The 19791-nt window shown below is 42.0% G+C and overlaps 1 protein-coding gene and 2 long non-coding RNA genes across 3 annotated transcripts in view; all 3 read right to left on the bottom strand.

Annotated features, from left to right (window-relative positions):
- Positions 1-2227: 2227 nt before the first annotated feature.
- LOC149126988 (uncharacterized) lies at positions 2228-3893 on the bottom strand. The gene is made up of 3 exons (XR_016232411.1): positions 3714-3893; positions 3075-3244; positions 2228-2935 (listed from the first exon to the last, which is right to left on the bottom strand). It is a non-coding gene; the product is annotated as an uncharacterized LOC149126988 (long non-coding RNA).
- Positions 3894-5539: 1646 nt separating this feature from the next.
- LOC103350563 (uncharacterized) overlaps positions 5540-19791 on the bottom strand; it is a 150617-nt gene continuing 136365 nt past the window's right edge. Inside the window, exon 2 of the long non-coding RNA XR_016232407.1 lies at positions 5540-5683. This is a non-coding gene — a long non-coding RNA (uncharacterized LOC103350563). The remainder of the gene's footprint in view (positions 5684-19791) is intronic.
- On the bottom strand, positions 17388-18440 carry CCDC54 (coiled-coil domain containing 54). The gene has a single exon (XM_089330701.1). The coding sequence runs from the start codon at positions 18366-18368 to the stop codon at positions 17388-17390; it is 981 nt and encodes a 326-aa protein (XP_089186827.1). The 5' UTR covers positions 18369-18440.

Genomic DNA, 19791 nt, shown 5'->3' with positions numbered 1-19791 from the left:
ACTTTATGTACTCACGGAATCTTGTTGGCCACCCGTTGTTTTTTTTTTTTTAAATTTATTTGACAGATAGAGTTAGACAGTGAGGGAGAGAGACAGAGAGAAAGGTTTTCCTTCTGTTGGTTCACCCCCCAAATGGCCGCCATGGCCGGAGCTGGGCCCATCCGAAGCCAGGAGCCAGGTGCTTCCTCCTGGTCTCCCAAGCGGGTGCAGGGGCCCAAGCATTCGGGCCATCCTCCACTGCCTTCCCAGGCCACAGCAGAGAGCTGGACTGGAAGAAGAGCAGCCAGGACTAGAACCCGGCACCCATATGGGATGCTGGTGCCGCAGGTAGAGGATTAACCAAGTGAGCCACGGCGCCGGCCCCCGCCACCCATTCTTGTCATCTGCCAGCCACTGAGAATACATTAGGTACCTAGTCTCTGCCCTCAAGTAGCTTATATTATTTAATTAGAGTCTCTCTACTTACAGAAGTAGGATTTAATCACTATGGTGACAAGTCCTATAATTGGAAATCACAGAGTGGTATGAAAGTAAATAGGGAACCTAATGCTATTTCTAATCTCATCAGAAGTGATTTCCTTTAGAAGGTGGTAATTAAGCTCATACCTGAAAGATGAGTACGAGTTGGCACAATGTGGAAGAAGCAGCAATTCCCGCAGAGGAATATGAGTGTCCTGAGGTAAGAAAGAGTTTGTTTTACTCAGGAAATATAAAGAAGGATTTGAGATTGAATACTTAGTACTTAGAAGCCATTAAAGAGTTTTGATAGAGGGATGATTTGATCAGGTTTACATTTTAAATGATTACTTTCATTTCCACATTTCCACCGGGGAAAGCAGCGGAGGATGGCCCAAGTGCTTGTGCCCCTGCATCCACGTGGGAGACCTGGAAGACGTTCCTGGTTCCTGGCTTCAGCCTGACCCAGCCCCAGCCATTGCAGCCACTTGGGGAGTGAACCAGCAGATGGAAAATGGAAAATCTCTGTGTGTGTGTCTCTCTCTGTAACTCTACTTTTCAAATAAATAAATAAATAAATATTTTTTTTCTTTTAAAAAAAGAAAACAGGGTCAGCTAGATTGGAAGAAGAAGGGAGATGCTGAGGGAGAGAGAACTGTTAAAGATGGCTCTCAGGCTTTTAGCTGGAGCATCTGGGAGATTATTGGTATCACTTACTGTAAAGGAGAGCTATGCAGGAGCAGGTTTGGAGCCAGGTGTTTACAGGTAGTAAGTTTATTTGGAAGTGACATGTTGTATTTGAGATTCTTATGACACATTCAAATGTCCCAGATGGAGAGAGGTGTTATAAACATTTGGACCTATATATCTACAACTCATAAGACTGATCTGGGCTGGAGATGTAATTTTGAAATCATTGATTACAGATGGTGTTTGAAGATATGAGAACAAGTCAAATCACACTGGGAGAGAATATGTAGAGATAAAAGAGGTTCAAGGGGGCCAGCATTGTGGCACAGCAGGTTAAGCTGTGCATGCAACATCAGCATCCCATGTTGGAGTTCTAGTTCAAGTCCTTTCTGCTCTGCTTCTGATTCAGCTCCCTGCTAATGCACCTGAGAAGGGAACAGATGATCCAAGTTCTTGGGCCCCTGCCACTCATGTGGGAGACCAGTATGAACTTCCTGGCTCCTGACTTCAGCCTGGCCCAGCCCTGACTTCTGCAGGCATTTGGAGAGTGAGCCAACAGATGGAAAATCTCTCCGTTTTTGTGTTAGTTTCTCCCTTTCTCTTTGATGCTATTCATTTCAAATTAGTTAATTAACATAAAAATGAGGGCTTAAGGCTGGGTCGAGTAAAATGTTTAGGTAAAGGCAGAGGAATTCATAAAGGGAACTTATAAAAAAAACAAGGAAAGCATAGAGACATGGGAAGATGGAAAGCAAGGGAAGAGATGGTTATTAGAAAGGAGGAGCAGAAATCTGTGTAAAAAAGATGCTGAGAGATCACATAGAATTTTGGACATTTCACTGACTTGGTGACATGCAGCTCTTTGGTGACTTAATGCTAGAATTTAAATTGTAAGAACAGAAACTAAATTTGAGTGGACTGGAGAGTCAATATTAGGAAGAAGTAGCAATTGAAGATGTGATTAAATATTTTCCAATGAAAGGGAGGTTGATATTGTGTACAAGACACTGTATATTATCCAGAGAGGGAAATTCTGGAGAAATATCAAGAAATTTTCCCATGATAGAAAGCACTTCTATTATTTATGCGTGTGAAGTTAAGATTATTTATTTAAATGTGACTGTCCTCTAGAATGAGCAAACTTAGTGATCTGAGCGCATTTGCACTTATACTCCCAGAGCTTGAAGTTAGAGTACATATTATTAGGAGATTAAGACATAAGAGGGTATGTCTTAATAGATATGGTGTCTTAAAATTCTCTGAAGTAGGTTGGCATACATGGACTCCAATGCTTGAGGATTGGTGGAGCTGGTAATTTGTGTAGTCGTTGTGTCAGAGGCACACATACTGCTGTCACACTTCTCAGCTCAGACCTGCAAGGTGATTTGACTAAGAATTTCCAGGCAGACATCAGAATAAAGTTGATGAGCACCAAAGAACCATGAGAATTCTGATGTGCATGCTTCCCCAGGACTGAATAGCACCCAGCAGTGCTTTCTTACCAATGATATGACAACACAGTGGCTTAAACGATAGTGGTTTACTTCTCACGTGAGAACTTCTCCTGAGGTACAGGTTGCTGTGTTGTTTCAGTGGCTCAGCAATGTCAGGAAGGCAACTTGGAGACTCTCTTGGTCTTTCCTCAGGTTCACAAGGTGAGTGCTGAAGTCCCAGCTGTGCCATCCGTGTTTGAGGCAGGAAGAAGGAAAACCTTGGAAGGGCTTACCAGCGGCACGTGTGTCTTTTTATCAAGGAAGCGAGCTTCCTTGGCATTCCCTCCAGCACATGTCTGCTTACATATGGAAACAAGGGAAAAAAAGGAAACTAAGGAAGTATAAATTTAACTACATAGTTGCTCTACTTGGAAGCATCATAGTAGAAACAGGGGGCAGTTGTTTTTGGATAGCTCAGCCAATAGTTTCACTTACCAACAGGGAGCAAAGAGAGCATCACAGAGGAAGATGGTAGATCTCAAGGAAAGCGAGTGATGGAACCATGGGGTAGTAACAGTGGCCAGTGATGGCAGGGCCCAGGTGGAGGGGACAAGAGTCATCACATGGGAATAGTTCACAGGAGATTGAAAATGCCGGGATGGCACCTATGAATTTGGGAAGAGGAATCGGCAGAGACAAAATTCTTGGTGGGATTTTAAGTCATTCTGTGGGGACCTCAATCTGTTTACTTACCAACATACAACCAAGAACTTATCACGATGCCTGGTGTATGGAAGACTCACAATAATTTCATTAATTAATTAATTAATCATCTAAGAGCATGGTAAGGAAACAATCAACTGAGTAAAGGTGTCCCTGAGTCCATAGAAATGGAAGCAAATATTTCAAACCACACATCTGACAAAGGGTTAACATTCAAAATATATAAGGAACTCAAAGAACTCAATTGTAAGAAAGCAAATCGTTTGATTAAAAAATGTGCAGAGGGCCTGACTGAAGAGGCATTCCTTAAAAGCAGACATACAAATGGTCAACAGGGATAGAAAAAAAGGCTCAACATCACTAATTGTCAGGGAAATACAAATCAAAACCACAATCACAATTATTTTGTACCTGTTAAGGTGGCTATTGTCAACAATAATACGTTCTGAGGTTCAGGTTGCTGTGTTGTTTCAGTGGCTGCAAACTGTCAGGAAGGCAACTCGGAGACTCTCTTGGTCTTTCCTCATGTTCACAAGGTGAGTGCTGAAGTCCCAGCTGTCCATCTGCTTTTGAGACAGGAAGAAGGAAAACCTTGGAAGAGCTTAAGTGTTAGCAAGGATGTGGAGAAGAGGGAAGCCTTGTGCACTATTGGTGGAAATGTAAATTTTTAAAGCCATTATGGGAAACAATACAAAAGTTCCTCATAAAACTAAATACAGAAATGCCATTAGAACACGGTGATTTAAAATAATTTAGGGAGTAATTTTCAAACATCTCATCACTTCGAATTATAACCAAGAAAGACATCCAGATTACCGCAGCCCTACCATGTCCACGTGTGTTGTTGTTCTTGCTTTTACAATATACAGTGCCCTTCCAGTTAATGAGGAACGGGAATGCTTCCTAGGGACATTTCACTCCTGATTAAAAATTCCATTTGTCAAGCTAGTGCCGCGGCTCAGTAGGCTAATCTTCCGCCTTGCAGCACCGGCACACCAGATTCTAGTCCCGGTCGGGGCACCAGATTCTGTCCTGGTTTCCCCTCTTCCAGGCCAGCTCTCTGCTGTGGTCAGGGAGTGCAGTGGAGGATGGCCCAAGTGTTTGGGCCCTGCACCCCATGGGAGACCAGGAGAAGCACCTGGCTCCTGCCTTGGGATCAGCACGGTGCGTTGGCCGCAGCGCGTCAGCCGCGGCGGCCATTGGAGGGTGAACCAATGGCAAAAGGAAGACCTTTCTCTCTGTCTCTCTCTCTCACTGTCCACTCTGCCTGTCAAAAAAAAAAAAAAAAAATTCCATTTGTCTAGGAGCTGAGCTTGTTTGAACAAAGCGAAGGAGAAATGAATCTGAGAATACCAAGTTTTTGTTCCATTTAGATGAATCATAGTATATTGAATCTACTATTCTTTCAGTCTTCTGTAGGGCTGCTTAGTCATGTAGTAGACCCAAAGTTATAAATACATTGAAATTGATTTTATGATTATAGATGTTCAGAACCTAGGAAGTTTTTGTTTTCAACAAAAGGATAGGTATGCAAACTCTCTTGTAGTAGATTCAGTTATTTTCCCAAATCTGAAATTCTTGCTATTTAACTATGTTATTGTTGACTTTCCCACATTTCATTGTTGCAGATGACAAATCTGTAATCAGTGTTTCTGCAAAACATGCTTACTCTAAAAGCCATTTTCAGTGACCTGAAAAACAACAAAAAAACTTCTATCTTTCCTTAAAAATTAAAAAAAAAGCATGTTTGAAACCACAAAGGGAACAGAATATTAGACAAAGATATTAGATTAAGACCTTTTCCCACATATTTTCTCAAACTAGAGACCTCTTTTCTCAATTGAGATATATAGAAAAATAATCAGTAAGAAAAGAGCTACAACCAAAGTGATCTCCTTAGCTGAATTATAACTGCTTCTACTCACCTGCTTTTGAAATTTAGATTAAAGAACATTCACTTATCTTTCTTACACAAAATAAGTACCTCGGTAAAATTTATCCTATATTACAATAAGTCCTATGGGGGAAAATGAGAATTGAAAGTAAAAAAGGGAAAAATATGTTAGGAGAATAGGATAGAGAAAATAATGAAATAATTGAGGAAGTGGTTAGTATTTGAGAAACAGGAGATCATCCAAAAGTTTATCAGGGTGGAGATTCAATCTAAGGTCAAGGTATGCAATTTTAAGCAGCAACAGAAAGGGCACCACCAGCAGGTGAGCGTGGTTGTTGGACTGAGTTAGACACAGAAATCAGTACCTGGAGAGCAGGGTTTGGTGACGGGATCCAGCAGAAAACCTTTGTAGGGGAACATTGAGCAGGAAGCCAAATTCTGGAAGCAGAATCAGAGAATAGGGAACGTCGACACTGAAGCTCATGGGCTGAAAAGGAATTGGAGAAAAGAGGAGAAAGACAACTGTGTATGAGCTTGTCTAGCAAGTGAATATGGGTGCAGCCATGTGGGCTACCACACCATCCTGGCAAAGAACAAGATAGATGGAAGCAAGAAGGAGGCACAGACACAGAGGTAGATGGAGAGAGAAAGAGACAAAGAGCAGAAGTAGTAATACTTTATAGAAAACCAAGGATAGATGATAGAGAAAGAGAAATACAATGTGTGTGTGTTTAAAGATTTATTCATTTATTTGAAAGGCAGAGTTACAGAGGCAGAGAGAGAGAGAGAGGTCTTCTATCTGCTGGTTCACTCCCCAAATGGCTGGGCCAATCTGAAGCCAGAAGCCAGGAGCTTCTGCCAGGTCTCCTATTCAGGTGCAGGTCTCCAAGGACTTGGGCCGTCGTCTTCTACTGCTTTCCCAGGCCACAGCAGAGAGCTGGATCTGAGGTGGAGCAGCCAGGACTAGAATTGGCACTCATATGGGATGCCAGCTCTGCAGATGGTGGCTTTACCCGCTAAGCCACAGCACCAGTCCCGAGAAATACAATGTTTTAAAGAAGATGCTGAGAAGGAAGACAGACTAAGAGTGGTCCACTAAGTTTGATTTTAAGTGGATTAGTACATGTTTCCTGTCAACCTCTGTTCTCTTGAATAGTGGATTTTTAATAAGCTGTCATTGTCCTTTAAAAGTCATAAGGTTCTTACACATTATTCATAGATCTTCAACTTTTAAAATGTACATGAACTTTTAGAGGTACTGTCTGAGGCTTCTACCAGTTATGTGTTTTGTGTTTGTTATTGTTATGATGTCTTGACTGATAGCTATAATGATCAGAAAAATATCACTGAAAATACGTAAGGAAATTAATCAAAAGTTTAGAAGCTTCTGGTATGGAAGTACATTTATCAAACATATGAGAATACTTCAAAAATTTGTGGAAAGGATAGCATCAAAATATAAATTTATTTGGGGGCAAAACGTTTGAAATTGATGAATAGTTTTTTCCAATAAATGTTTTCCATGAACTCTTTGAAGTACACTTAAATGGATTTTTGAATCCATGTATAGTTTTTCATGATATGCATTTTCCATGAATATTTTGAAGACAACTCATATGCATGAATTTGAAAAACTTTTTGAACCCCCGAAAATTTATGTCTGAATTCCATTTTCTAGGTATGTTTTGAAGCACCCTCATAAAGAGACAAAAATACAGTATATGTATCCGTATCCTCACACATACATCAGTGTGTATGTATGTGTATATGAATACATACACATGCTACCATATAATATTAGCAACCTATTCCTGATCGACCTCTCAGGTAATAGAAAGCAAGCACTGCAAATTCTGGGGCAAGAAAGATCCAAGCTTCAGAGATAATGGAACATGGACCATATAGGAAGGGAGGCTTAGTAGGGTGGCAATAATGGAAGACTTCAATTTCTTGTCAATTCAATTGACTATTTTTCAGAATATTAGACATACCATAGAAGATGAGAGGTAAAAGTTTGTAAGTCTTTGACTGCTAGGCCAATATATTTCTGCTACACTTTCCCATTCCTTTTGCTCTTGGAGACCAAGAGTTCAGTGTAGTCTACAGTGTGTGAGACCCACCATTTGGAGCACAGGAATCCTGTCCAGAGTCCTATCCTGGGTTGTACTAAACAGGTCATTTCCACCCCTGGATCTCGGGTTCCTTCTCAGGGAGTTGAACCAGCTTCTAGGTCCTCAATATTGTTTCCACCTCAACATACTGGACATATGGCTCTGCCCAGCCTATCCAGTAGTAGTAGCAATAGTAGTAGTAGAGTTGTATTAAGCACTGAGTACTTACCATGTGTCAAGTGATGGGCTAAGTGTTTTGTCATTTAATTCTCAATACATAATTTTGCATATATTCTATTATTTTCCCCAATTCAGAGACAAGAACATTGTCTCAGATAATTGAAGAAACTCAAAAAGGATACACACTTAGTAACTAGCACAGCCTTGCTTAATTCAGGCCTAACCAATATCTAGATGCTTATTCTCAGACCTTACTTTCTGCTGCTGCTTATTTTCATAACTCAGATGGAGTGAAACAAAGTCATGTCCCAGGCCTATGGACATATGATATTGGAGAGGCATTAATTTGCAAAAGGTTGTTAATGAGATCTTTTTAAAGACCCTTGGGGATATTCCCACTTCAATATCACTGAACTAAAAAAACTTTAACCTTCTTTTCATAGCTAACTGTTTATAACACTGGAATCCTGCTGTTGAGAAGGAAGGAAACCTCCATTGCTAACACTTGCAACAAAACTGAATCCAGAAAATTTCCTTTCTTTTTGCTGTTGCATTTGTGGCGCATTTGCCAGACATCAGTTCCTCTTTGTCTCTTTCAATAACTCTTTGTCTTCATAGCAGCCTCTGACCAGAAACTTCATTAAGTCAGCTCTTATTTCTCTTCTGATCATAACTCTCAGATAACAAATTGAAAATGCCAGCTGGATCACCAATGCTGCTCCTCTAATTAGGAAGCCATAGGCAAAATTTCATTAATACAGCTATAACAACAAGTAACCATGTTGCTGATGACTGTGATCCAATTACAACTCATACACCAGGCCATTAGTGTCTTCATATTTGGCAAATATATGTTGTCTGAGGGTCACTGTACAGGAGAATGGTACTGACATTTTGGATCGTTGCTATCTGACAGATGTATCTCACACCTTCTGTCAGGGTACTGTCCTCTCAAACTTCCTTCTGAGATGATTGGTAGAAAGAACATATCCTCAGAATCAGATCATCACCTGGGCACATTTTCATATGGTTCATTTTTTTTTTGGCCTAGATGAGCATGGGGGAGAAGGAAATATCTAAAACTAAGTGTAATCCTTGGCTAAAGGGTAAGATTGGAAGAGTTCTGTTGGGAGACATTCCTAGAAGTGTGGGCAGATTCCTTAGAGCTAAAATGTACCCAAGGATAGACAACGAATGACCATGACACTTTACTAATCTCCCCCAAGAAGCACTACATTTTTTTCTTCCGGTATTTTTTTTTTTTTTTTTTTGAGAACACCTGGTTTCATGTGAACCTCTCCTTACAGGAATGCCTTTGCTGCAGGAAGGGCTGCACCAGAATCTCAGTTGGTTCTCATTCCTAGCTGGGAGGAGGAGTTTTTCGCCCCTCTCCTGGCCTCACCCCACTCACCTCTGCTTCTGATTGGGATTCTGTCTCCCCATACTCACACCCCTGTAACTCACAAGAGTGGGATGGGGAGGGAAAAAGATCAGAGGATAAGCAAAAGCATAAAACTTTGTTATTGGTGACCCACAAGAACAACATTTCTCCATCTACATGTTCCATTGGCCTAGTCATTGACTTGACCCACCAATTCTATCTACCATTAACATTTCTTTCTTTTTTTTTTTTTTTTTTTTTTTTTTTTTTTTTGACAGGCAGAGTGGACAGTGAGAGAGAGACAGAGAGAAAGGTCTTCCTTTTGCTGTTGGTTCACCCTCCAGTGGCCGCTGCGGCCGGCGCACTGCGGCCGGTGCACCACGCTGATCTGATGGCAGGAGCCAGGTGCTTCTCCTGGTTTCCCATGGGGTGCAGGGCCCAAGGACTTGGGCCATCCTCCACTGCACTCCCTGGCCACAGCAGAGAGCTGGCCTGGAAGAGGGGCAACCGGGACAGAATCCGGCGCCTCGACCGGGACTAGAACCCGGTGTGCCGGTGCCACAAGGCGGAGGATTAGCCTAGTGAGCCACGGCGCAGGCCTGCCATTAGCATTTCAAAGCTCAAACAGGCTTGGAAATAGAGTTATTTTACAAATAGATTGCATTTCAAAAGACAAATGAGGGAACAAAACCTATACATTTTTGCTTTGATTTCACCATCTCCAGCTCCTCCATTGCCATTTATTGAGCACAGTTGTAAGCCAGGAATCGTACTATGTGTGGTGCAGGCATCACTTCCCTTCCTTGAATCTCCACTTTCAGTCTTTCACTGTAAAACACAGTGGCCCCACTTCAGCCCTTATTCCCTGGACCTGAGTCTTGGCAGCCACATATCTCCTTCTTCAACCCAAAATTCCCACACTTCAGCTTCTCATCCCTAGAATTCTTGTCCTTTGTCTCCTGATCCCCGATGTTTCCTGTCTAGTGTCGTGAATCTGTGAAATTTTCACTCCACTGTCGGGTAGAAGACAGAGCAAGGACTGTTTGAGCTCTGATCTGCAGTTATTACTACTCTTGCAGTTATTTTGCTGAATTCACCTCATCATTGTCATACATAAAAGCTTGGCTCTATAATTTCTTTCTTTCTTGTGTGTGTGGTTTTTTTTTTTTTTTTTTTTTTACAGGCAGAGTGGACAGTGAGAAAGAGAGAGACAGAGAGAAAGGTTTTCCTTTTGCCGTTGGTTCACCCTCCAATGGCTGCTGTGGCCGGTGCGCTGCAGCCCCCGCACTGCGCTGATCTGAAGGCAGGAGCCAGGTGCTTCTCCTGGTCTCCCATGGGGTGCAGGGCCCAAGCACTTGGGCCATCCTCCACTGCACTCCCTGGCCACAGCAGAGAGCTGGCCTGGAAGAGGGGCAGCCGGGACAGAATCCGGCGCCCCGACTGGGACTAGAACCTGGTGTGCCAGCGCCGCAGGCGGAGGACCAGCCCATTGAGCCGCGGTGCCGGCCTCTATAATTATTTTAATATCATTATCTCAAATATATTATAGTTTAGTCAGCTTTTACAGGCCAAAAACTTGGCAAAAAAAATTCAACTCTAATGCAATTTCTTTGTAATATGCATTGTGAGTTGTAAACCAAGGATTTACAACTGAGGTTTCAGAGCATAGTCCATCAATTTGTTGAAGACGGTCTACATTTTGGAGCGGTACAAGACAATGTAGAAAAGTTGTATATTTTGAGGAATTAACCTTAAAACATTATTTTCAAAATAAACAATGCTTTTTTTTCTAAATGAGACTTGATTTGTGTCCATTAAAATTTTAAAGTTTATCTATTTTTATTTATTTGAAAGGCAGAAAGAGAGATAGATTTCCATTCATGAATTCACTCCTCAAAATGGCTGCAACAGCTGGGACTGAGTCAGAGTGAAGCCAAGTGCCAGGGACTCTATCTGGATCTCCCATGTAGGTGACAGGGACTCAAGCACTTGAGCTATCACTTGATGCCTCCAGGGGCATACAGATGATGAAGCTGGATTGAATGTGGAGTTGGGGCAGCTCTCTGGCGTAGTGGGTAAATCATCCCATATAGGCACCGGTTTGAGTCCTAGCTGCTCCACTTCCAATCCATCTCTCTGCTATGGCCTGGGAAAGCAGTACAAGATGGTCCATGTCCTTGGGCCCCTATACCCAAGTGGGAAGACCCAGAGGAAGCTTCTGGCTCCTGGCTTTAGATGGGTGCAGCTCTGGCCATTGACAACTGAGGAGTGAACCAGAGGATGGAAGACCTCTCTCTCTACCTCTGCCTCTTTGTAATTCTGCCTGTGCTGTGGTGCAGTGGGTTAAAGTCCTGGCCTGAAGCGCCAGCATCCCATATGGGCACTGGTTCTAGTCCCAGCTGCTCCTCTTCCAATCCATCCCTCTGTTATGGCCTGGGAATGCAGTAGAAGATGATGCAAGCCCTTGGGTCCCTGCAACCACATGGGAGACCCAGAAGAAGCTCCTGGCTCCTGGCTTCGGATCAGTGCAGCTCTGGCCCTCTGGCCGTTGCAGCCTTCTGGGGAGTAGAGCAGCGGATGGAAGACCTCTCTCTGTCTCTACCTCTCTCTGTAACTCTGTCTTTCAAATAAATAAAATAAATCTTTAAAAAAAAGAAAGAAATAAGCCGGCGCCGTGGCTCACTAGGCTAATCCTCTGCCTGCGCCTGCTGGCACCCTGGGTTCTAGTCCCGGTCAGGGCGCCGGATTCTGTCCTAGTTGCCTCTCTTCCAGTCCAGCCCTCTGCTGTGGCCCGGGAGGGCAGTGGAGGATGGTCCAGGTCCTTGGGCCCTGCACCCACATGGGAAACCAGGAGGAAGCCCCTGGCTTCTGGCTTCGGATTGGCGCAGCACGCTGGCCGCAACACGCCGTCCGTAGCAGCCACCTGGGGGGTGAACCAATGGAAAAAGGAAGACCTTTCTCTCTGTCTCTATCTCACTGTCTAACTCTGCTTGTCAAAATAAATAAATAAAGAAATAAAGAAATAAATAAAGAAATAAAAAAAGAAAAATAAGGAAAAATAAATAAATAAATAAATAAATAAAAGTGGAGTGGGTGGGATTCAAACCAGGCACTCTAACATGGGGTGTGGGCATCCCTAGTGGTAGCTTAACCTGCTGTGTTATAGTGCCTGCCCTTATCAAACAGAAGTTTGGGATTGTTCAAATCCAAAACTATGCCACAGGCCAACATCATTGGCAACTGAGAAAACACCACTTAAAATTATGTTCCTTCAGGATAGGACTGGTGTCTTTTTATCTCTTGTTTGTTCACACCTAGTTCAACTCCTTCCTGGCAGGGAGTCAGATTTCAACAAATGTTGTTTTTGAAGAAACAGAATGCTCTGGGTGACTGTCTCTATTCAAGCAAGAATTTCAAACTGCACCAAATTATTTATCTTGAACTCACCATTCTTTCTTCCCTCCAAGTCCTTTTCTTTGTTGCTTATTTATACAGTGTGCAATTAAAGGTTGGTGAATGGCTGCTGCACATGATGGCACATGATGCACTTGACTTGAATGCCCAAGTCAAGTGGAGAGATTCACATCTTGTTCTATTCTTATCACACTATCATTGGTTGCAGGAGTCAAGACTTGGTTTGGAGCTTTTGCATTTATCCTGTCACTTCGTTCAGTATTTGGAGTCAGGAAATGACTAAGCAGTGGAGGCTGGGTCCAGCCTGTGTTCCTTGAGGCAGGGCTCGAGTCCTGTGCATGCTCCCTATTGGCATCTAGCCTAGAGAGAGAAGGAAGCAGCTATCACTTGTTAAGTAGCTACTAAATCAGGCGCTGCTCTTGACAGTGACATACATCGTCTTGCTTAATTTATACAATAGTCTTAGGACATAAGTTGTTTTTTTATTTATAGTTAAGAAAAACTAAGACTATAAGTCCTAAGAAATTTGCCAAAATCACATAGTTCCAAGGTTTGCTATTGTATACCCAACTCTTAGCTTGGTTCCAGATGCATAATAAAGGCTCAATTTAGAACTATTTAAATATCTGCTCTGCTTTGAAAGTCCCAGGTTTTTCCACCACTGAATGCCCCTTCCTCAATAAATGTGTTTAGTTTAGCAGCAACAACAATGGTTTGAGATGTTTTCATGAATTCACAATGGTTTTTATGTTTGGCTTAGGTACTTTAAAACAGTAGCGCATTTTTATATTCGATTTTTGGTAGACATTCAAGTTATTTTTTTAAAGATTGATTTATTTATTTGAAAGGCAGAATTACAGAGAGGCAGCAGCAGAGAGAGAGAGAGAGAGAGAGATCTGTCTTCTATTCGATGGTTGGCCACAATGGCTGGAGCTGTGCCAATCTGAAGCCAGGAACGTCTTCCCAGTCTCCCACGTGGGTGCAGGGGCCCAAGGACTTGGGCCATCTTCTACTGCTTTCCCAGGCCATAGCAAAGAGCTAGATCAGAAGTGGAGCAGTAAGGATTTGAACCAGCACCCATATGGGATGCCAGCACCACAGACAGTGGCTCCACCTGCTATGCCACAGCACGGGCCCAGACATTCAAGTTAAGAAGATAAGTAGTCCTGGGGCCAGTGCTGTGGCACAGCAGGTTAACATCCTGGACTGAAGCGCTGGCATCCCATTTGGGTGCCGGTTCTAGTCCTGGCTGTTCTTCTTCCAACCCAGCTCTCTGCTGTGGCCTGGGAAAGCAGTAGAGGATGGCCCAAGTCTTTGGGTCCCTGCACCCACTTGGGAGACCCAGAAGAAGCTCCTGGCTCCTTGCTTTGGATCGGCGCAGCTCCAGCCGATATTCCATTGGATGGAATCTCTCTCTCTCCTCTCTCTGCCTCTCCTCCCTCTGTGTAACTCTGACTTTAAAAAAAAAAAAGAAGATAAATAGTCCCTTGGAATGAGAGTTGAGAGTTGAGGATGGATTAGGATAGATTTGGGAATAAGTGAAGAGAAGCATCAATTTTTTAAAAAAGATTTATTTATTTATTTGAAATTCAGAGTTACAGAGAGAGATCTTCCATCCATTGGTTCACTCCCCAGATGGCTGCAACAGCCAGGACTGGACCAGGCTGAAGTCAGGAGCCAGGAGCCTTTTTCTGGTCTCCCATGTGAGTGGTAGGGGCCCATTTAATTGGGCCATCTTCCCCTACTTTTCCTAGACCGTTAGCAGGGAGCTGGATCAGAAATGGAGAAGCCGGGACTTGAACTTGAGCCCATATGGGATGCTGGCATTGCAGGCAGCAGCTTTACCTACTATGCCACAGTGCTGGCCCCAAGGCATTTATGTTTTAAAGGAATGACTAGTGGCAGAAGAATCATCTGAGAAACCTGAGAGAGCTCCTGCAGAGTGATGGGAAGAGAAAGAAACGAGAGCATTGTTTTGGAAGACGTGGTCCCATGAGCAATGGAGAGTGGGAGAGGAGAAGCTGGGGACAGGAGGATGGGCTTCCTGTTCAAAACAGAAGGATGAAGGGAATTTGGCAAATTAACAGGGGAGTAACCAATGAAGACCCTGCAAATCAGTGGAAGGGGAATATGAGCAAGATACACCATTGCCTCTGAGCTGGGAGGAATGGGGTTAAGCTGGTGAGAGGCAGATGGATTTGAGAACAAGGACTGGGGAGAAGTTACTTGCTCAAGTGGAGTTATAAATTTAGCAAGCCACATGAGAACTTGGCTAGGTGATGATAATAATTAATCCCAAAGCAAAGTCGTCTTTTTCCTCACAGGGAGCTTAACAAGACAAGCAGAGTCATCTCTGGGGAAAGTTTAAGACACTGAGAAATCATGTAGAGTCATCTTCTCCTCTAACATTCTTCTGTAGGTAAAGGTGAGTTTCAGTGAACGTGGTGGGAATCTCTGAAGGGAAAACTGAGGTCTGTAGATGTGATATAATAGCTTGTCAGTTACGTGATGCTTGGTGGTTTTTATTTCCCACGCTCCCTACCAGGCCCCCACTCTGATGCTCACCCGTATTTCTGCCTGCTGTGTTGCCTTCACCACCTCCTATCTAACCTCACTGCAAGCCTCAAAATCCCTTTCTTCTCTGACACCAGGAATCCCTTTCCCATTGCTCTTTGCAGCCCAAACCGGTCTATCACGCATGGCAGTCATTTGTGTACACAGGTTTATCTGTCCCGTTCACTCTTCTGTGTCTCCAAACCAGGAAATGCCTTCTGTTTTTCTTTGGGCCTACATAATCCCTTGCTATTAGTGAACACTGAAAAATTTTACTAAATTATTGTAGCAATTCCCCTTTTAACGATGACAGAACAGAGTCAGGCGCTGTGGCCCAGCGAGCTGAACTGCTGCCTGTAGTGCCAGCGTCCTATATCACAGCGCCACTTGGAGTCCTGAATTGTATCCACCTCCCCAAAGATGCACCTGGAAGGCAGTGGATGATGGCGTAGGTGCTTGGGCTCCTGCTACCCACAGAGGTAACCTGGGCTTCTGCCTGGGGCTGTGAACCTGTGGATAGAAGATCAGTCTTGTTCTCTCTCTCCTTCAAATAAACAAATCTTTAAAAAATTGACAGAACACACTTTATATAAATAAAGTAAAATAAAGTAAAAATGACAGAACACAGGTCGTGGAGATTAAATAACAGAATTTGTAAGCATAGGATTTAGATTTAGGTCCAGAACTTAGATTTTCTTCTCCTTCCTAAACCATGTGTCCCTCTAGTAACATTAAGGTGTTGTTCAAGGGGTCCTGTGAGGAGGGAAAAAATGATGGTGACTATTAATATAGAGGTTATGACTACCCAGGCTTATAGCAGCTGAATTACTTTTCCCTTCCAGAAGTCATCTGTGATGTTATTTGCCTGTGTCATGGCCCAGCTTCCCTACTTCCCCTCCTGACATGGAGATCATACCAGGGTGCTGAGTTAGGGACCTGGCTGTTCCTCACAGACATGTGGCATTCCTGGTGGTCAATAAATGCATAGAAATTGCTAATGCCTTTACCAGAGCAATATTTCTTTACTTTGTGAGCACACTTATCTCATTTATTATAAACCCTGGCTTTTTTTTAGGTATATTACATACTGATATATTTTAAAAATTATTAACATATTTTAAAGGGTAAAATAACATGTGAATTTTAAATCATGTATAATTTACTACCAAATGTGCACCAGAAAAAATTCTGTCTTATCATTATACTCTATGTTTACTATATCCACCCTAACTCCTTTTTCTTCTTTTTTCCTGTTTTTTAAAAAATATTTATTTATTTGAGAGGCAGAGTTACAGACCGAGAGAGGGAGAGACAGAGAGACAGGTCTTCCATCCTCTGGTTCACTCCCCAAATGGCTGCAATGGCTGGAGCTGTGCCGATCTGAAGCCAGGAGCCAGAAACTTCTTCCAGGTCTCCCATGAGGGTGCATGGACCCAAGGACTTGGACCATCTTTCACTGCTTTCCCAAGCCGTAGCAGAGAGCTGGATTGAAAGAGGAACAGCTGGGACATGAACTGGCACCCATATGGGATGCCTTCACCACAGGCCAAGGCTTAATCTGCTGTGCCACAGCGTCGACCCCTCCTTTTTCTTAAGATTGGGTTGTTCTTTGCTAACTCCCCTTTTTCAATTACTTGAGAATAATCAAATGTAGTACATTTACCCAGAGTATTTGTGATTTAACAGCATATGGCTCCAAAAAAGTCCTTGGTAGATTTCATTTACTAAGTGTTCAAAGTAGCAATATTTTACATCTATTCTGCATGATGTTTAGAAAAATTACTTTGCAGTGACAAACATCTATTACCTATAAGAATGAAACCCTCCTTGGATATATGGATTATAAAAAAAAGTCTTGACAGATAAGAACTTATAATATTATATCGCTGAGATTGAACGTAGCTCACAAATACCTCCTTTGATTTTCCCCTTTCCTGTGTATCAAACCTACAGGACATGGTATTTGTTTTCTTTCATGAAAGCATTAAAAAAACACAGAACAATTTCACTCTTTCCCTCTTATCTAATTGTTTGATAGTGATCAAACGGAAGTGGAAAGAAAAAGCCCATTTTTGGAATTAATATTTTTCTTTGCAATAACTTGGGCTTTCAATTTTTCATTTTTGTACAGCTGACTTTAGTAGCTTTAACATTATCATTTCCACTCTATGCCATTGAAAATGTTGTCAGTTGAGTATGTCTCTAGTATCACAAATTTTATCTACAAAAGCCGCTAAGACAAAATTATGTAGAAAATTTACTGGGGCTACCAGATGTGTCTCACATTTCCCTGGATTTTTTTTTTTTATTCTTTTCCTCTAATTGTCTATGAAATGGACAAAGGATGCATCCTCATGGATTGCCTTTGAGAAGACAACAACATTGACGGGAAATAGATGACAGTAGTCGAGTGCCTTAATTTAATGCAGCCTTGCAGATAGTGGGTCCAAAGTGAACAGTTACCATGGAATTCACAGCCACCACAAAGGTGAATAAATGCTTGCAGCAACCAGGTCACATTTATTTTGTACCAAGCAAAGCAGAAGATATCTCTACAGTCGAGTTACTTCCTCTTTTGAGGAACCAAAAAGGCAGTAAATATAGTTGACAACAGAGAGACAGATTGCTGTGAAGCTCACAATAGGTCTGGTGAATGGACAGTCTCTTTTGGGTATGATCTGTGGTTCCTTGGGAAGGATGGTTGGCCGAGACAGGAGCCACTGGATGAATTCCTCTAACTTGGTAGCACTGAGGAAAAATCTCCACTTTCCACCATGAACAAAAGTCAGCTTGACCCATGTGTTAAAGTCTGGATAAATATAAATATTTGAGTTTGCCCTTTTCAAACTTCTTGATGAATTGTGGTGCTTATTTTTTGTCCAAGTTTTAATTTTGGGGGAAATTGTCCTTTTCTCAGAATCAGCAATGGGTTCTGGATGATTGGGCACTTTCTCTACTGGGGAGATTTCAGAGCCAGTGGAGGCCGATGCGTTCAGAGCTTTTGTTTGTATGAGTTTGTGAAGCAGTTCTAAGGTTTCTTTCTCTTTTTCTCCCTCCAGAACCTCTAAACAATGGATACTGAAGCAAGAATTTTGTTTTTCCAGTTCTGTTATCTTTTTCTTCAAAGTGTCAATGGTTTCTTTCATAGAAAGGATATCTTTAGTTGTTGTGCATTGTTGGTCTTCATTAACACTCATGTTAATTTCCAGTTGCTCCATCTGCTTCTTGTAGCGGTCAGTTGTTTCCTGGATTTTTGATATTGAATTGACAACATCGGTCATTTGGTTGAGAAGTTGGATTTGGGCCATTTTAACATCTTGGAGAATTACTGTAAGACTCATTTCTTCACCAGAACTGACATCTTCTTGATCACAGTTGTAGGAAGTCATGGTTGGATAGCCAGCAAAAAAATATGGGTGCTTGATCTTACATTTTTCATAAGCATTTTTAACAGATTGTCTGATCTTGGAGAGATTTGAAGTCCACATCTTCCCTGCAGTAGCTTTTACTCTTCTGGTGTGAAACATGTACATCTTTCATTGTGAAACAAGAGGCAAGATGTTGGGAAATGTGACTAGAATCACAGAAAGAAGAAATGTCAGAAGGAAATGGCCTTTCTCTTACTGTTGGCTGGATTTCTTTCCTGGTAACATCATAGAATGCCCTATGGAGAGCATCAAAGGTAATAGCAGGTACTCTTAGATGGTTCGCTTCACAGAAGGCAGCCCGGCTGGAGGGCTTGGTGAAATACTGATCAGCAGCACAGAATCCTTCCTGTGGTCACCGATGACCTGATGCTGATGTCATAATAGCTGCTGGCTTACAGCACATTTAACCCTAGGGAGGCAGCTCTCAAGATCTTTGGTCACAGCACTCTTTAACTTCTGAAAATGTCTGCGTATACAGCTCTTTTATATGAATTGTCCAATATTGTATATTGGAAATTGAAACTAAGAAAGTCAAGATAGCTATTTATTAATTTAAATTCAAAAACTATTACATATTAACAAAATTGCATATTTTTATGAAGTCTATTTTCTAAATAAAAGATATTAATTAAGTGGCTCATTGTTTTCTGTATATGTAATTATTTACAATCCATGGTTTAATGAACAACACCTACACTCTTATGTTTGCTTCTGCATATTTTATGTTGTAACGTGTTGTTCTGGTTGAAGTATATGAAGAAAACATGGGCTCATGGAAATATGTAAGTGGAAATGGGAGGGTATTTAATAGCCTTTTCAGATAGTCGAGGATATTATTCTTTGCTATTCTACCAAAATTCTACAAATGATAGCTTATTTTTTTTCTTTATTTTTTTTTTACCTAGAAAGCTTTTATTTAAGGTATGCAAACTTCATGCAACAAATGATAACTTTTTATTTTTAAATTTATTTGACAAGTAGAGTTATAAACAGTGAGAGAGAGAGAGACAGAGAGAAAGGTCTTCCTTCCATTGGTTCACGCCCCAAATGGCTGCTGCAGCTGGCACTGCGCCGATCCGAAGCCAGGAGCCAGGTTCTTTTTCCTGGTCTCCCAGATGGATGTAGGGGCCCAACAACCTGGTCCATCCTCCACTGCACTCCCGGGCCACAGCAGAGAGCTGGACTGGAAGAGGAGCAACTGTGGGACTAGAACCCGGCGCCCATATGGGATGCCGGTGCCGTAGGTGGAAGATTAACCAAGTGAGTCACAGTGCCGGCCCCAATAAATGATAACTTTTAAGAAGCTAGTTGTAATATGTCTTCTTAGATCAGATCAATACATTTTCATATTCTTACATTAATATTCACTGGTCTCCTTTTTATTTGAATAGATGTGCTATAATAGTCACTGGTCAAGTGGAAAATAATGGTTCCCTGAACTATGCAAATCCTCTAAATGTTGATTCATTTTATTATATGAAATAAAAATAACATTGCTACAGTTTTGATATTGGTTTAAGTGTCTCCC

The sequence above is a fragment of the Oryctolagus cuniculus genome, chromosome 4, assembly GCF_051225735.1.
Source record: "Oryctolagus cuniculus isolate XC-2025 breed Fujian yellow rabbit chromosome 4, ASM5122573v1, whole genome shotgun sequence".
NCBI classification, from domain to species: Eukaryota; Metazoa; Chordata; class Mammalia; order Lagomorpha; family Leporidae; genus Oryctolagus; species Oryctolagus cuniculus.
The sequence above is the reverse complement of the archived record's forward strand: the minus strand, read 5'-3'. Positions and strand labels throughout refer to the sequence as shown.